At 50.3% G+C, this 15,885-nt stretch overlaps 1 protein-coding gene across 8 annotated transcripts in view; it reads right to left on the bottom strand.

Moving 5' to 3' along the window:
• Positions 1-775: 775 nt before the first annotated feature.
• ODAD1 (outer dynein arm docking complex subunit 1) overlaps positions 776-15,885 on the bottom strand; it is a 29,264-nt gene continuing 14,154 nt past the window's right edge. For 7 of the 8 annotated variants that reach the window (XM_072772791.1, XM_072772760.1, XM_072772798.1 and 4 more), the window contains 11 exons: positions 11,575-11,697; positions 11,103-11,216; positions 7,416-7,483; positions 5,990-6,177; positions 5,655-5,789; positions 4,918-5,000; positions 4,641-4,809; positions 2,555-2,724; positions 2,344-2,447; positions 1,925-2,003; positions 776-1,848 (listed from right to left, as the gene is read on the bottom strand). In XM_072772791.1, the coding sequence (XP_072628892.1) occupies positions 1,327-1,848; positions 1,925-2,003; positions 2,344-2,447; positions 2,555-2,724; positions 4,641-4,809; positions 4,918-5,000; positions 5,655-5,789; positions 5,990-6,177; positions 7,416-7,483; positions 11,103-11,216; positions 11,575-11,697 (1,755 nt within the window). In that variant the 3' untranslated portion in view covers positions 776-1,326. The remainder of the gene's footprint in view (positions 1,849-1,924; positions 2,004-2,343; positions 2,448-2,554; positions 2,725-4,640; positions 4,810-4,917; positions 5,001-5,654; positions 5,790-5,989; positions 6,178-7,415; positions 7,484-11,102; positions 11,217-11,574; positions 11,698-15,885) is intronic. The other variant, XM_072772782.1, reaches the window with a different exon arrangement.

Here is a 15,885-nt window from a genome sequence, read left to right as displayed (position 1 = left end):
AGGGAGGGCCTCAAATACTCTTCCTTTTCTCCTTCCAGGCACACTGACAGATTGCATGTCCCACCACCCCTCCCCTTTGAAGTTATGCATCATCGAATGACCTACTTGAGTCAACAAATGTGAGTGGAAGTGACATGTATCATATCCAGATAGAAGCTGTAAGAGTCATTACAGCTTTGCCATTTTCTCTCCTTCCTGGTCACAAAGAATTGACAACACTCTGGAGAGATGCTCTTCCATCGGCCTGGGTCACAAGGATGATGTGGAGCAGAGCCCTGAGGTGACCACAAAAGACCAGTTACACGGGCAAGTAATTAACCTTTGCTGCATTAGGCCACTGAGATCCTGGGCTTGTTTGTTACTGTAGCATAACCCAGCCTATCCTGACTATACATCCTAGTTTTCAGTAGAGCCTGAAATGTGGTGGTCTCAAAAAAAAAAAAAAATAGGGTCACCTGGGTGGATCAGTCGGTTGAGCATCTGACTCTTGGTTTCGGCTCAGGTCTTGATCTCAGGGTCGTGTGATCAAGACCCATGTTGGGCTCCCTGTTTAGCAAGGAGTCTGCCTGAAGATTCTCTGTCCCACCCCACTCACTCACACACACACTCTCTCTCTTTCTCTCTCTCTGTTTCTCTAAAATAAATAAATGACTCTTGAGTGAATGAATGAATGAGTGGCAAGGAATAGGGACAAGGTCATAAATTTCTGGGCCGGAAGCAGAGGAAATAGCCAAGTCTCAAGCTTGCTCTGTCACATATACACTTGGAACCAGGCTGGGGTAAAAATCAGGCTCTGACCTTTATTTCCTATGGTCACAGCTCATGCTGACCCTGACATCACTGCTCCAATTCCGCTCCCACTACTCAGCCATACTGGGGGCTCCTATGGAGCACGAGGAATGAGGAGCTATAGAGACAGAGACATGAGGTACAAGGAGAGCCTGGGTCTGGGAAAGGGGATTCGAAGTGTGGAAGCAGAAACAGGAGGCAGGGAGACAATGGGAGAGCTTAGTACAGAGCTGGGGAGAGAGAGGGGATTGCAGGACAGAAACACACGAACGAGAAGCCGGGAGAACAAGCGACTGAGAGACACACAGGGAAAGGAGGGTTGGAATAGAAAGGGACCAGGAGACAGCGGAGGACATAGTGAGGGGTGGGTGGAAGCAGATGGGGATGTGGTGCAGGGTGGGTGCAGGGTGGGGGCATACAGATGTGGTGCTAGACTCACAGAGGCCCAACACCGGGAGAGAAATGGAGAGTCACGGGCCAATCTTGAGGCAGAGATGCCGAGATGGCCAGCCAGGAGCCCCAGGCAGAGTGGGCGCCCTAGTCTTTGCTGGTGGTGGAGCCCGGGTCGGTGCTGGAGGTGGGGCCAGGGCTGGAGACCTGGCCTCTGCTGGAGCCGAGGCCTCCGCTCGATTCCGACCCGGTGCCTCTGCTCTCCGCACCTGAATGGCTTTCGTGGCCTCTGCTGGATCTCAAGTACCCAGTGGACCCCAGGTAGCTCGTAGAGCTGGGGGTCCTGAAGGTCACGCGGCCTCCTGTAGAGGCCCGGCTGGAGAGTGGGGCTCCCTTGGCACTGGTGGAACCGAAAGTCACATGGCCCGTGCTGGAGCTGGGCTCACCAAAGGTGACGCGGCCGACGTTGGAGCTGGTGGCTCGGCCTCCACTAGATGCCAGGATGGACCCAGGGATGGCACTGGGGCTCCTGACGATCACCGTGGGTGTCCCCGAAGTGACTCTCTGGGTACCAGAGATGCTGGGGACACTCAGGGAGCTGTCCGCCTTCCTCACGGCCTCAGCCAATTCCTTCAGCTGCTGCTCCCGGGCCAGCTCTCGCACCTCCAGCTGCGGCAGGAGGCAAGTTAGGGTCCCAGAGAAGGGCTGAGGGCCTGCCCCGAACCCAGCAGGCTCCCATCCTCACCAACTTCGTCACTTGGTTCTGCAGCTCTTCTTTGCTCATAGGATAGTCATCTTTGGCCTCAAAGCCTGGGGTGTCCTCCCTATTGTGGGGTGGGGGTGGAGGAGACAGGAAGGGGGGACACTTTCAGCCACAAAAGGCTGATGGCTGCTCACTGCTTTACCCAGAAAACTTAGCCAGGCTCTGGCCAGCCTGAGGGCCTTTTGCTTTTCCCATCCGCCTGGGGCCAGTTCAGTCCCCTGGAGCTCCTACTCCTTCCAGTCCCCCCACATCACCCACTCCCACCTTGTACTCTCCCCACAGCCACACCCACCCTCTGCTACCCAAGAGCCCCCCTCCAAACCCTCCATCTCATTCACTGCCCCCTTGGCCCCCACACAATCTCCTTCCCCTGCTCCTCCTTCCGGCCCTGTGTGCCTCACTGATTGTCAGGGAGCTGAGGCGGTGCCATCTTCTTTGGAAGGTCCTCCGGGCTCTGGCCCAGAACCAGGAGGGCAGCATTAGCCAAGCTGGGGGAGGTGTAGCTCTGTAGGATGGATAAACCAGCTGTGGATAAATCAGCTCATCTCCAAGGCCCTGGCCTCCAAGATTCTGGCTCCCTGAACCACCCCCCAGACCCCCTGACTTCTGCACCTCCACCTGAACATCTAGGTAGGCCTGTACTGTCAGGAGTTCCACCAGTCGCTTCTCGATGAGACCCAGGAAGAGGCCTATGTCCTGGTCTCGCATGTGGGTCTTGACCCCCAGCAGGTCTTGGATGATGGTGCTGTCACACTGTGCCTTAGTGAAGAGCTCCTGAATATCTGAGGTCAGAGGAGACAGGCTGTCACAGACTCAGTGTCTGCTGGACACCCCCCTCTCCTGCCCTGGAGTCTCAGCTGCCCCAATCGATGGAGCCAATAAGCAAGGCTCCCAGGTGGAAAGCCACTTGCCCGAGGTCAGCCAGCCAGGCAGTAGGAAAACATTGCTGTGGCCATGGAGCTCATATCCACAGAAGGCAAAGAGTGAGGGAGGTCAAAGGGAAAGCAGACAAAGGCATCGCCAGCTGAAGGATGTCTTCACGCAGCTCAGTCTGAAGCCTTGACTTCCATCCCACCCCACCACCCCACATCGCCGGATCTCCCCAGAGAAGAACTCACACGGGTTCTCCACCGGAGAGCTCAGAGGACATTAATGGCACCACCCAGGCTATCTTCTCTGTTGTTCCTTTAATACTGGACTCTGCTGCACCCAACTGGGTTAACCATGGCCCTTGGCTGGCCCACCAGCCACTGTCATGACCCACTGTTGTCTCTCCCAGCTGGCCCATGCACTTGTAGCTAGCTATTATTTAAGTGGAATTAGCTATTGTTAGTGACATTAGAAGGCACCCATTACCTTGACACAAATCTGTAGCCCATGGCACTATGTCTCCACCACTTGTCCTGGAACCACCTCCACCTGAGCTCTAGGCTCATATATAGTTTGCTCCTGGGGTCCCTCCCTGAACATCCCCCCACAGTGCTCACACTGGGCTTGGGGGCATCCCCATACCCACTCCTTCTTCCAAGTTCCCTATCTCATGGAGGGGCCTTACCCTCCCTTCCCAGGCCAGACCCTGTGCTCCTCATTCCTCCCCCCACTACCCATCCATCCAATACCTCTGGGCCCTGTCCCCTTCTTTCCATCCTCCTCCCCCAACCCCCTGTCCACAGCCTCTCCTGCTCAGAGCCCTCCCATGGCTTCCCAGTACCCCAGCCTGGCACCTCTTCAGAACTTACTGCCCTTCACCTCCCACTCACACCCTTGCACTCCTTCTCCACACAAAGCCCATATCCCTAAAGTACCTCCAGCCCTTGGACCCACCTGCTGGGAGTACCTCCCACCCCCAGCTTTTCAGTTAAATACTCATCCTTCAAAATCAGCCTCAAGCATCACTGCTTCCAGGAAGCTTTCAGCCACCCCAGCAGAACTGGTTTCCACAAGCAGCAGGAGCAGTGGCTCCAGGCCCCTGCACTCAGAAGGGCCTTGCCTTGGGCTTGGTGCTCTGCTGTGGCCATCTTGGTCAACAAGGGGCCCCATCTTTTTATTCTATACCTGGCCCAGCAAATTATGGCAGAGTTGAGGCTCCCACAGGGTCCTCCATCCTAGCCCCTGGGATTGTTGTGAGTATCCAGCACCCATGCTAGTCTCCTCTAAGTCTCCCTGACCTTAAGGCCCTCCTCACTTAGCACAAGACGTGGTGCAGTGGTCACGGTCCAAGGTCGTGGTCATGATCAGGACAGAGAAAAGGAGAATCTGCCGGCACAGAGCTCATACTGTGACCATGAGATGGCTCCTCTATTTGCTCACCAGCACCCTGGCCACCTTCTTAGCTTCCCATCAATCAGCCCATCCAAGTCTCATGACAACCCACAAACTACGTATGCACTGCCATCCCCCTGCCAGAGAGGCTGGGGCCCAGGAGACCACACACCAAGGTTCCCAAGTGATAGAGCTGGCTTCAAATCCAGGGCAGCCTGACTCTTGAGCGCTCTACAGCAGAAGGATGGCAGGATGGATGGATGGATGGATGGATGGATGGATGGATGGATGGATATGGGATGGATGGATATGGGATGGACAGATAAGACAGCACACAAAGGTGCTGTGGAAGATCTCCCTGTGGCCAGCTGGGAGACCAGCTCTCCGGGTGGCTCATCACATCCTCCCACATGAAACAGCTGGACCAGGCACTCACCCATCTTGAGCTTCTCCAGCTGTCTCCGAAGGTCCTGGAAGTGAGCCTCTACCCTGAGGGCCTCCTCACGCACCTCATCGGTGCGCTGCTGCAAGTCCCTCCGTTGCTGCTCTTCCTGCTCTTGCCGGTTACCCTCCCTGGTGCGCATGCTCCCCAGGGCCTCCTGCATCTGTGGGGCAAGTGCCCATTGCCAGGGGTAGCTCCGGGAGGGGGGTGGCTACAGGAGGAGGAGAGGGGGACAGGAGAGGGCAAGGGAAGGGGGGCCTCACTCACTCACCTCCTTGATCTCCTCCTGCAGGTGCTCCAGCTCCGAGTTCTGCTCGTTGATGAAGGTGAACTCTGCAAAGTTACGCTCCTCCACTAGAGAGAGGAGGGAGAGGCAGGTCCAGGGAGCCAGAGACAGAGGGCCACACGGGACGGGAAAGAGAGGTGTCGAGAAAGACAACACAGACACCAACGGAGACAGAGAGGGAGACCCAGAGGCGCAGAAAGCTGGGGTGGGGCACCCAGGAATGCAGAGCGAATCAGAGTAAGAGCAACAGAGGGCGGCAAAGTCAGAAGTGTGAGACACAGACACGGAGGAAGAGAGGAGAGAGGGAGAGAAAACAGCAGAGGTAGACACAGGTGGAGGGAAGATGTGGAGAGAGACCAAGAGGCTTGGAACCCGGGAAGAGATGGGGCATGCAGAGATACACACCCAGAAACAAATGGACATAAAGACACATGGAGGGGACTGAGGGGTGCAGGCGGGAGAGAGACACACAGAAGTTAGGGCTCAGGAGGCCCGAGACAGAGAGCGAGAGAGACCGGACGGGTCGAGAGGGGCAGAGGCAGGGTGCCCGCAGAGAGGCAAGGAGGGTGCACCTGACACCCCGAGTCGGAGCACCCCACGCCTGAGCAGAGGCCCCGACTGACCCTGTTGGAGCTATCAGCCTGTGCCTGATTGCGGGGAAGGAGGATGCTGCACCCCCTACCCCCCCCCCACCTCAGCCTTCCCGCCAGGCCTCTACTAACTCTCCAGGTACTTCTCCACCAGTAGGTCCGGGTCGCTCTCCCCAGTCAGCTGGGACAGTTTGTTCATGGCATCCTCGCAGCGCATCACCAGCTTCTCCTGGGAGGTCTTCCGAAGGCCTTCGGCCACCTCCCGGGCTGGGGGCAGAGGGGTGATGAGGTCGGCGGCTGCCCCCCGGGGGCGCCCCGGGGCGCTGAGGGGCCCGGGTGGGCTGAGCAGAGGTCGTGCGCGCCCACCCGCTCCGCCCTGGGAGACCCCAAGCCTCCCCCCCCCCCCCCGTCCCCTCCCCGCCCCTGGCCTGGGGGGTGGGCTGCGGAGGCCGTGGCTCCAGCCTCACCGCGTTTCTCGCGCTTCTCCAGGATGGCGGGGTCCGGCAGCCGATCGTTGTTCTTAAGCTTGAGGAAGCGGTGCAGCTGTTCCAGGTGCACGATCTGCCGCTGCAGAGTCTGCACCTCCGTGTCGTTCTGGGCCACCTCCTTCTCTGCCCTCTCCCGTAGCAAGCCCATCTTGCTCTTTGCCTCCTCCCTGGGTGGGGGGTGGGGTCAGGGTGGGTGTGTGAGCCCAGGGGTCAGGGATACTGGGGATCCGGGTCAGCCTGGGGTCAGCCTGGGGTCCCAGGGCTGCGGCAGAATCAGGTTGCAGTTTTCTCCAGGCCACAAAGGGCAGAAAGCTTTCTAGGTTCCGAGAGGTGAGTCAGGTTAGTTGGGGGGAATCCAGGCCTGGGGGCGTAGAGGTGCCCTGGGCCATTGAAAGGGACTGATGGCCTGGCCCACAGAGGGGCACTGCCGCAGTGCAGGCACAAGGGCACGCGGGAGCCCGGGTCATGACGGTGTAAGCCATGGAAAAAAGAGGCAGAATGGCCAGGACAGCACAGCTCCACTGCCAGGAAATGCTGGGGCCAGGGAAATCCACTGACACACAAAGAAAACTCCAGCTAACCCGGGAAGAGGGGAAGACACAGTGACTGCTTCATGGGTACCAGCTTCCTTTGGGGTGAGGAGTGTTTTGGACACAGAAGCGAATGTCCTAAATGCCACTGAACGGTACAATTCAATGCGGTGAATTTTGCTACGTGTGTCTTAACGACAAAAAAGGAAGAAATCCCAGTAACCATAAGGTAGATTTGGGCTATCACAAAGGTCATGAGGAGTCATGTGCCATAAGTAAGCAGCAGTCACAAGATAGAAAGAAGATACCAGACAGGATGAATAGGAGGACACAGGAAACCATTGGGAGCAATCGACCAGGGCAGGCGGAAGCTCAGAAAGAAGCAGAGCTGGAGTGAGAGAGAGCAGGGAGTCCCTACCAGCCCCCGAGGCAGAGACAAGCCAATACATGCACAACAGCAAGTACTTCTGGATTCCACACTACATAACTCCGTCTGAAGGTGGCCTGAGATGATCTCTGTCTCTTTCAGCCAATACTGATAAGTAACAATCTACTCTCAGGGCCTGATGCTTCCCCAGCCCCTGGCTCCTGACACCAAGATGGCACCACATGTACCATCTTGATACATTCTCCACACACTCTGAGTGTTAAGTTCCATGAATAGACTGGAGCCAAAGAGGTTATCCATATAACCAATGAATGGGACCTTGCCCAAGGAACTGGAATATCCATGGAGGACAGAGAGGTGTACTTTGTTTAAAAAAAAAAAAAAAAAGTCTTAACAGTATATTTCTGGAGTCCTGAACCCTCCTGCAAGGTATGTACGGTACGGTGTGAGCACAGTGCATCCCCGGAAGGCCTTGGTGGCGCCCTACCTGACAGTGTAGGCAGCTGCAGAGGAGACCATGAGGGAGCTGACCATGTGTCGCAGAAGCTTGATTTCCTGCAAGAGAACAAAACCAAGGTTCTTCCTACAGCCTCCCCACTGTAGGGCATTCGTTTAAGGCCCCGTGGCCCCCTGAAGAACGGGGACTCCTGCTCCTTCCAAATATGTGGACCTTCCCAATGAGCAGTCACCAGAGAAAGGGATCTTATAGGTACCAGGTACAGGAAACCCAAACTGATGAGCTGGAATGCCGCCTCAGAAGGCCTCTCCCAGGGATCCCTGGGTGGCGCAGCAGTTTGGCGCCTGCCTTTGGCCCAGGGCGCGATCCTGAAGACCCGGGATCGAATCCCACATCGGGCTCCCAGTGCATGGAGCCTGTTTCTCCCTCTGCCTGTGTCTCTGCCTCTCTCTCTTTCTCTCTCTGTGACTATCATAAATAAATAAAAATTAAAAAAAAAAAAAAAAAAAAAAGAAGGCCTCTCCCAGTAAAACCCTCATCCAAGAACATTCCTAAGAGCATCGACCTAACTTTGTGGACTGGTGCAGAAATTTTTGTGGATTTCATAATGGTGACCACACGGATCTGTTTTCCAGTTCCAAAGAAATGTCTTTGCAGTAGATGGGTAAAAAGGGTTCTTTTGGGAGAAAGAAGGGAGGAAAGTATATATAGTGTGTATGTGTGTGCACATGCATGTGTGTATATATATATTATGTATACAATATACAAATATACACATATATAATGTATACACATGTAGTCATTCATATACATATGTATATAAACGCATGTGCACACACACACAGAATGAAGTAGAAGAGATGGAGAGGAAATAGTGTTTCTCTGAGATACCTTCTGGAGTAGTTTTCATTTGGAAACCCCTCTTAAAGGGTTAAATATTCAGGGGCGCCTGGGTGGCTCAGTCAGTTAAGCACCTGCCTTCAGCTCAGGTCATGATCCCAGGGTCTTGGGACTGAGTCCCATGTCGGGTTCCCCAATTGCTTCTCCTTCTTCCCTGCTCCACCCCACTTGTGCCCCCCCCCTCTCTCTCACACACACACACACGTGCAAAAAAAATAAAATAAAATCTTTTTAAAAATAGAAGCAGGGATCCCTGGGTGGCGCAGCGGTTTGGCGCCTGCCTTTGGCCCAGGGCGCGATCCTGGAGACCCGGGATCGAGTCCCACATCGGGCTCCCGGTGCATGGAGCCTGCTTCTCCCTCTGCCTGTGTCTCTGCCTCTCTCTCTTTCTCTCTGTGACTATCATAAATAAATTTTTAAAAATTTTTTAAAAATTAAAAAAAAAATAGAAGCAAATGAACCTAACTGTACTTGCAACAAAAAGACAAGAGCACACACAGACAAAAAAAAGAAAAAAGGAATTAATTCAAGTGCCTTGTGAATACAATAATTTTGGATGGATAGCTAGATCTCCATACCCTCAGAGGGCAAAACACACTTCATATCTTGAATTCTGCTTCTTAAATTCAGGAGGTGGAAGTACAGTGGTAACAACTATAGACCTCTTTCGTGTACACTGTAGGACTGAGCAAATGAGTAAGTATACCAATGCTATTGAGAGCCAGTCTTCCTACTGTGGGAGACAAGAGCAGTGAAAAGATGAAAATGGGGAATGTTCAGGAATAACCTACCCAGTAAGGCTGGATTGGAATTAGGGGGAATCAATGTGAAATCATGGTTTCATAATATATGTGTGTGTTCCTTAATTGTCTCCAGAGAGAGGGCCTCAAAGCAATGATGCCCTGGTAGCAAAGAGGATGCTAGCAGTACCTGTGTCTTCATTTCTCAAAACCTCCTTCCTATCAGAGGGAACCAGGACTCCTTGGAGAAAGGGCTAATTCCTAGGTAGGGGCAGAACAAGAGCAGAAGAACTTGGACTATCTTCCTGTGCCAGAAAGTAAGGAAATGTTCAAAAAGAACCCACAAGGGGTGTCTGGGTGGCTCAGTTAGTTAAGTGTCTGATTCTTGGATTCAGCTCAGGTCCTGCTCTCATGGATCGTGGGACTGAGCCCTACATCCAGCTCCATGCTCAGTGAGAGTCTGCGTGGATATTCTCTTCCCCTGCCTCATCCCCCTGCTCATGTGTGCATGTGCCCTCTCTCTTTCTCTCTCTCAAATAAATAAATAAATCTTAAAAAAAAATAACCAACAACCATGGGGCACATCAAAAGCACACAGAAGGCAGCTTGAAGTGCTCCCACTAGCCAAATCTGGGACAAGTTGAACATCATCATGAATGATGACCACCGCAGAGTGAAATAAAAATCCAAATGCTTACTGATAACACACACATGCACAGGGGAGAATGAAAAGCTCTTCCTTAAAATGCTCCCTTACAAGTATAGGAGAAATGATAGAGGTAGAAAAAAAAATCACCATTTGGCAGCTAGTGACAATCATTTGGGCAAGATCATTAATGGACACCAAAACAACCGAGTAAAAAGGTGTTGGGGAACAAGATATTTACATGGTCTTCGAGACTCTCCACTTATTCATCACAAAGGGAAAATTGCCCTACAGAAACATGGCTGACCAAGGGACCAAAGTCAACATCACTAGTTATGGGACCAACTACCATCATGTGCCTCCTACATAATGTGCACCAAGCATACAACATCCCTTCTGTGATACTCCTCCCAAAATGTGCAACACGAATCTCATCGCGAAGATCAATCAGACAAACCATATTGAGGGACTTCGTACAACACGACGGGCTTCCAAAATATCAAAGTCATGAAGACAAAGAAGGGCCAAGGGATGGTTCCAGATAAACGGAGCCTGGACAAGCAAAAGCAGTGTGGAACCCTGGCTTGGAGCCCGGAACAGGAAAATCAAATTAGTTATAAAGGACCATCAGAGAACCGTAAACAGGGACTATTCAGAATTGTAATAACATTGGGGCGTCTGGGTGGCTCAGTGGTTGAGTGCCTTCGGCTCAGGTCATGATTCTGGGGTCCTGGGATGGAGTTCCACATCAGGCTCCCTGCTTAGCAAGGTATCTGCTTCTCCCTCTCCCTCTGCTCCTCCTCCTGCTTGTGCGTGCGCTCTCTCTCTCTCTCTCTCTCTCTCTCAAACAAATAAATAAATAAAATCTTTTTTTAAAAAAGAATAAGAATAAAATGGTCTTATTCTTAGGACATACACCCTGAAGTTCTTAGGGGCATAATGTCTGCAGTGCGCTCTCAAATAGTTCAGCAATCATAATAATAAATTATTTTCAGTAAAAAATACTAATTAGAGTGTGTGTGTATATAAATATGGCAGATTATCAGTCTGGGTGAAGGACAGAGTTCCTTGTACTATTCGTTCAGGGCAGGGAAAGTGGAGGAGAAAGGGAAGGGTCCTCAAGAGACAGTAAAGGTTCTGGAGATACCCACAGAATGTCAACTGTCTTGCTTGCTCATCCACTGACTGCCCTGGCTGATGATATTCAAAGTGACATCTCTGGCTTCTGCAAGTCTAAACGAGGCTGCTTTCTTTGTTAGAGGCAACCTGGAACATTTTCGTGGCCTCCATTCCCTCTGGACCAAAGTAAACCTATGACTCTGGCCGATTCCATATTTGAGGTCAGAGTGTTGTTGGTGGTGGGGTAACTCTTGCCTCCTCCTTCCTCTACCTGGGCTGGGCCAAGGGGTCCCAGGGTTCAGGGCCACTGACCTTCTGCAGCTTGCGATCCACATTCAGATAGCGGCTCCTCTCGATGCGCAGGAGATCCAGCTCCTCCCGCAGGGCCGCATTCCGTACCAGCTGGATGTCAAAGCGACAGGTGACCTGGGGGGCGGGGTGGGGGGACAGGTACAAAAGTCTGTCTGAGACTCGACCTATCTCCCTCATCCATGCTCAGCCAAGGAGAGGGCACTTGTCACATGTGAAACCTGTTCCCAATCTGGGGATCCTTAGAGCATTGTCCAACTGCCCTAAGAACCCAAGCATCAGTCTCCTTTCCTTGGGTTGACCCTCCAATCCCTCCAGGGTTGTGTCTCCTGATCCTTCTCTGGGAGCCCAGTGTTTCAGGCCTGCCTCCCTCCAGGACTCTGGCCCATCATTTCTGGAACTTGACCCCATGCTCAGTTTCCCCTCCAACCCCCAGAGATCAGGTCTGGAAAGAGTCAAGAAGCTGACCCCTCACCCTGTCCAACTGGTCTTCTAGGATTTTGATCCTTCGCTGAATCTTGACCTTCTGATCCAGGATGAGTCCGGAAGCCCTGACATCCTTACTAGGAACAGAGATCCGGGTCTCCCACTCCTGGATCTGGAGGAAAGAGGATGATACCTATTTGTTGGCTGAGTGTGTGAGAGACTGAGGCACCAAGAGAGGGTGAGTGGCTGAGTGTAGCAGCCATCTGTTCTACCCTTCTTCTGCTAACAACGCTTAGCCTTCCACGGGGTTCTGGCTTCCAAACACAACAAGCCACGCTGCCAGCACGTGACCCAGGCCCCGACAATCACAGTCATTGTCCTAGAGATAGACATGTTGACCCAAGCTGAGCCAGTCTAAATCCCTTCCCAGTATTTTGGGGGAAACACATGAGCTGGATAGATGGGACTCTAGGACTTGAGCTGTCATAATCCGCATCACACGGAGGGTCCTGGGAGGGGCAGGTCAGTAGACAAAGTGGAGACAAGAGACTGAGCGACGGTGAGAATGAGCTCTGACACCATTAGAAGCCCTAGGTCTGGTTATGCATGAAACCACTTCCAACCTGTCTTCATTTCTGTATTCATCTTTACTTATTTGGGGAATGCTGACTCTCCAATTAAACTGGAAGCTCCACAAGGGCAGATTTTTGTCTTTGTGTGCCTAGCACAGAGTAAGTTCTCAATAAAACATGCAGATCAAATGAATACATGAATTGCTTAAGACTATGTTTCCCAGGGGCGCCTGGGTGGCTCACTTTGTTAAGCATCCAACTCTTGATCTCAGCTCAAGTCTTGATCTCAGGGTCCTGAGTTTGAGCCCCATGTTGGGCTCTACGCTGGGTGTGGAGCCAACTTTGAAAAAGCAGAGGGGGTGCCTAGGTGGCTCTGTAATTGGCTCTGCCTTTAGCTCAGGTCATGATCCCAGGATCCTGGGATCAAGTCCTGTATCAGGCTCTCCGTAGGGAGCCTGCTTCTCCCTCTGCCTATGTTTCTGCCTCTCTCTGTGTGTCTCTCATGAATAAATAAATAAAATATTTTAAAATAAAATAAATTTAAAAAATTTTTTAAAAGACTGCATTTCTCAATTTGTGTGCCATTATGGGTTGGATAGTGTCCCCGCCCCCTGCCTCCTGCAAATTTATATGTTTAAGCATTAATCGACTTCAGAATGTGGCCTTATTTGGAGACAGGGTCTTTACGGAGATAATCAAGTTAAGATGAGGTCATTAGGGTGAGCCCTGATCCAATAAGACCAGTGTCCTTATGCAAATGGAAAATTTGAACACAGACACACACATAGGGAAAATGCCTCCCTGCCAACGGTTGCTTCCATGTTGGACTCCTAGCCTCCAAAACAGTGGGATAATAAATTCCTTCATTTAAGCCACCCAAAGTTTGTGGTACTTTGTTACAGCATCCCCTAGAAAACCAACACACGCACCCAGGCACCCCAGAGCATCACAGTGAACTCAAAGGGAACACCATGGGGATATTTTAAGTCTTGAGGGAGACACACAGGACATGGGTCAGACATCCCATGAGCTACACGTTCAAGACAGTTCACAGGTTCAACACAAGACAGCGCTGTGTTCCTTTTGATGAGTCACATCTTTGTGAAACTGCATTTTTAGCTGTTGCTATGATAAAGAGCCAAATATCCAAAAATGTTACCAGTGGAGGAAACTGGCCAAAGAGTACAAGGAATTTCTTTGATTATTTCTTCCAATTGCATGTGAATCTACAATTATCCCAGTAAAAATTTCAATTAAAAAGGAAGAAAGAAAGAAAGAAAGAAGAAAGAAAGAAAGAAAGAAAGAAAGAAAGAAAGAAAGAAAGAAAGAAAGAAAAAGAAAAAGAAAAAGAAAGAAAGAAAAGCAAGTACTGCACAGAAATCAGCATGACTAAGAGTGATGAGTCCAATCTGACTCCAAGCTCCAATGGCACAAATATCCCCCAGGTAAGTAATTGTGGTTTTGGAAAATGAAATCCAGTTGTTGTTTTTTTCTATTTGTGTTTTTTCCCCCAAAATGGCCTCTAGGTTGCTAGGACAAAAGCACTGATTTATTTAAAGTAGAACTGTTAGCAGTACAAGACTGGACCCTGGGACAGCTCTTAAAAGCTAGCTGATTGTTCCATTTTCAGGAATTATATAAGTTCAATTGTTGGTAGCTTGAAATTAACCACTGTATTTGTTTTTCTATTTCTGCATAACACATCACCCCAAACTTAGTGGCTTAAAACACCCATCTATGATCTCGAAGTTTCCATGGGTCAGTTCAGCTAAATCCTCTTTGCAGGGTCTCACAGAGTTGCAGGGCTGTGGTCTCATCTGGGACTCACCACGTGGTCTCCTGCCAGATGGCCTGTCCAGGGCATGGCAGCTTGCATCTTCAAGGCCAGCCAGAGAGCACCTCTCTTCAGTCTACTAAGGGCCAGTCTTACATAGCACACCTAATGAAGGGAGTGTGACATCCCCTCACGGGTGCTGTATTTTGTTGGCCAGAAGCAAGTCACAGGTTCTGCCCCCACTAATGGGGTGTGTATTAACACAGGGATGTGACTCACTGGAGGTCACTTTAGGATATGTTCACCACACCCAAGATAAGAGTACAGGTTTCCCCATTATCTGAAAGTACAGCATTCCTATAAGACCCTTCATAAGCCAAACTGGCATAAAGTGAAGAAGAAATCACCACTAATTTATATGGAAAAAATATATAGCATTCCCCTACCCCCAAAAATAACCTCTCTCAGGCTTTCTGATACCTTAGGACACATCTTGCTGATGGATGCACAAAATAAACTAAGATAAAGCACAGATGCTCACAGACAGCACAAAGCTCTAGCAGCGGGATGATGCTGACATGCTGAGTATGGTCCCCAGGAAGGAGTTTGTGGGGGGGCACTCTCACCGTTCCGGGTGTATGCTGCCTCTAACAGCTCACTGCAAAGCAAATGGGGAAGGCTATGTTCTTTTTTTTGCCCCTCCCCTTTTTTTTATTTTGTAAAAGTGCAAATGCTCTTCAGATGTCTCTTGCTTAGTGAAATAGGGTACTAAAGCAGGCCTTCTGTAAAAGTGAAGTGGCATAATACGCAATTTCAAAAAACAGGGGATACCTTCATTTGTTATGAAAATCAGCCAATGCTATAAATTGGGGGTGCTTTTCCTTCCTAACCGCCAGCCTTCGTGGCATACCCCTGACTGTCAGAGGTTACTTTGGGACTAAAAATATTTCTCAGAAATTAAGGGTTCCTAGAACAAGGAAAGTTTAGGACTCCCTTGTTCAAGAAATTCTTCCCAAGGTTAGAAAACACTCTCCTCCGGTTTGTAAAAGTATTCAAATTTTGCTTTTCCCATTTGGGCCTCTAATACAGCTAGAACTTATGTTTTTATTTTTTAAAAGATTTTTTATTTATTTATTCATGAGACACAGAAAGAGAGAGAGAGAGGCGGGATACATAGGCAGAGGGAGAAGCAGGTTCCTTGAGGGGAACCCGATGTGGGACTCGATCCTGGCACCCCAGGATCACGCCCTGAGCCAAAGGCACCCAGGTGTCCCAGAACTTATGTTTTTAGATGATGTGAGGTAGGAAACTTTTTTGACAGCTTTGCTAAGGTACAAATAACATACAATAAAGCCATGTATTTAAAGTACAGTTTGGTAAGTTTGACATCATTGAGATTAGTAAATACATCAATCATCCCTAAAAGTTTCCTCATGTCCCTTTTTCATTCCTTTGGCCACTTGCTTCGTGCAGCCTCCTACCACCCACCCCCAGCCCCCACAGTCACCCATGTATTTTCTGTAACTAAGGAGTTTTATAAATGGAGTCACATTTATAAACTAAGGAATTTTACAAATGGCTGGCTCAGTCAGTAGGACATGTGACTCTTGATCTTGAGGTTGTAAGTTCAAGACCCATGTTGGGTTGTAGAGATTACTTATAAATACATACATACACAAATACATAAATAAGTGGAATCACAAAGTATATACTCTTTTTTTTGGGGGGGGGGAAGAGGTCTGACTTCTTTCACCTAGACCAGAAAATTATTTTAAGATTCATTCACATTGTTGGGTTTATCAAGAGCCCTTTCCTTTTTCTTGGTGAGTAGCTTTCCATTGTATGGAATTTGTTTATCCATTCACCTTTTGGTGGGCATTGGGTTGTTTCCATTTTGAATTTTACAAAGCTGTTATGAAGATTCATGTACAAGTCTTTGTATGAACATATGCCTCCTTTTTGGGGGGTAAATACCTAGGAAGTATAATGTCTAACCTATATGGTAGGGTACATT

This window comes from Canis lupus, chromosome 1 (assembly GCF_048164855.1).
Source record: "Canis lupus baileyi chromosome 1, mCanLup2.hap1, whole genome shotgun sequence".
NCBI lineage: Eukaryota > Metazoa > Chordata > Mammalia > Carnivora > Canidae > Canis > Canis lupus.
The sequence above is the reverse complement of the archived record's forward strand: the minus strand, read 5'-3'. Positions and strand labels throughout refer to the sequence as shown.